General features: G+C 44.9%; 1 protein-coding gene across 1 annotated transcript in view; it reads right to left on the bottom strand.

The window, feature by feature from the left end:
- Positions 1 to 2,017, bottom strand: part of spire2 (spire-type actin nucleation factor 2) — a 28,082-nt gene that overhangs the window by 20,161 nt on the left and 5,904 nt on the right. Inside the window, exons 2-3 of the mRNA XM_034879801.1 lie at positions 1,381 to 1,424; positions 524 to 907 (exon numbers count right to left, since the gene is read on the bottom strand). Of these exons, the coding sequence (XP_034735692.1) occupies positions 524 to 907; positions 1,381 to 1,424 (428 nt within the window). The remainder of the gene's footprint in view (positions 1 to 523; positions 908 to 1,380; positions 1,425 to 2,017) is intronic.

The following is a 2,017-nucleotide window of genomic DNA, read 5'->3' as shown; positions in this document are numbered from 1 at the left end:
TCTCAATTACTTTCTTTCTCAATTGTTCCTGAATTTCTTTGGGTCTCGGCATGATGTGTAGCTTTTAAGGATCTCCTGGTGGACCTTACTGTGTCAAGCAGCTCCTATTTAACTGATGCCTTGATTGTGAACATGTGTGGCAATAATCAGGCCTGGGTGTGGCTAGAGAAATTGAACTCAGGTGTGGACAACCACAGTTATAGTATGTTTTAACAAGGGGGGCAATCACTTTTTCACACAGGGCCATGATGGTTTGGATTTTTTTTCACCTTTAATAATAAACACCTTCATTTACAAATTGCATTTTGTGTTTACTTGTGTTGTCCTTGACTATTGTTTAAATTGGTTTGATGTTCCGAAACACTTAAGTGTGACAAACATGCAAAGGAACAGGAAATGAGGAAGGGGGCAAACACTTTTTCACACCACTGTATGTGAACAAAGATAGTTTGAAAGGTTTGGAGGATGAGATGGAATGCAAAACTTGGCTTAACTTTATATGGACGGGACAACCTTAACGTACCTCCTTAGCATCTCTGATCTTGCTGAGGAAGGTCTGCAGCTCCAGAGTCTCTACAAACAGAGCCCTGCAGACAGCCTGGTAGTGCTCTGGAGCCAGGCTCGGGTTGGCCAGCCGGGACGCACACAGCGCCACCACCTGGCGGAACGTACACACTGGCCTGATCACTCCCTCCTGCTTCTCCTCTTCCTCCTCCTCCTCTTCTTGGCCACTGTAGCCCTCGTCTGTAGCGCCGTTCCTGCCGGTGCAGACTTCCTCCCCCCCCTGTTCCCCCCCGGCCATGCGCTCAATCAGACGCTCCAACTGGGGGCCGAGCTCCCGCTCCTCGGTGTCGTCCAGCCCCCAGTCCAGAGCTCTGTAGATGGCCACACCCAGCGACTGGACCAGCTGGAGGGACGGATGGGGAGATAGACCAAGGCACAGTAAATATCACAGAAACACCACTGAGGGAACGGTTGGCTGACGTCATTTGATTGGCCCACGGCAGATTGGCTCTCTGTCTCGTTACGTTGTCCGTTACCTTAGCTTACACAGAAGGTAACACGTTACCATGGAAATGGTACACATAAAAATGGCTGCTACTACTCCCTACTAATTGCCACTGTTCATCATACCAACTATCTATAATTATTATGAATCTAAAGCACTAAATGCCTGTTGGGGCAATTGGTGGGCCTTTGTAAATCAAAGTGTGGGGTCTAGACCTACTCTATCTGTAATGTACCTTGAGAAAACTCTTGTTATGATTTGATAATATATACCATGTTGGACCTTAAAAATAAAAAAAATTCAACAATTTGCATTTTATTATCACGTTTAAAAGAGTGACGTGCTCTGTGTTTCTCTTCTCTCTTTCTCACCTGGCGCTCTGCAGCAGGTGGAGGAGGGGGTCCATCACTGTCATCTGAGGACACAAAAACAATAAGGACCTGAGACACACACCATTTTACACAAAAGGACAATGCTGGGGAATTTTTTTTACTTTTTAATCCATTTAAAATGTTAACATGACAGTTTTTGAAACCTGATATTTGTGCCACTAAAAGGCAAATTTTATAGCAATATAAAAAAATAAAAAAAGTCTGCCTGTTTTCAATTTTTTACTCATTAAATCAAATTTGTTATCCATTTGTCCCACTATCATATAGTTTGGTGTGTGTGTGTGTGTGTGTGTGTGTGTGTGTGTGTGTGTGTGTGTGTGTGTGTCTCTGTCTTTCTCCCAGTTCAGCTCAGATGTCAGTAATGACACCCGCAAGGCCTGAAACTCCTCAATCAGCAGCTCTCACTGCAGCGAAACAGGAGAAAGGACAGACTAGAGAACCAGGAGACGGAGACAAAGACAAAAGATGCAAGTCATGAAAAAACCTCAGAGAAGAGAGAGAGAGAGAGAGATGAAAAGAGTTAGAGACAAAGCAAGATAGAGAGAGAGATGAGCAAAAACAAAGATAAGAACTGGGAAGCACTGGTCTGGATGAGGTGATGTGGGGGGGGGGGGGG

Source organism: Etheostoma cragini, chromosome 8 (genome assembly GCF_013103735.1).
Source record: "Etheostoma cragini isolate CJK2018 chromosome 8, CSU_Ecrag_1.0, whole genome shotgun sequence".
Classification (NCBI taxonomy): domain Eukaryota; kingdom Metazoa; phylum Chordata; class Actinopteri; order Perciformes; family Percidae; genus Etheostoma; species Etheostoma cragini.
Note: the sequence above shows the minus strand (reverse complement) of the source record. Positions and strands in the feature narration are given on the sequence as shown.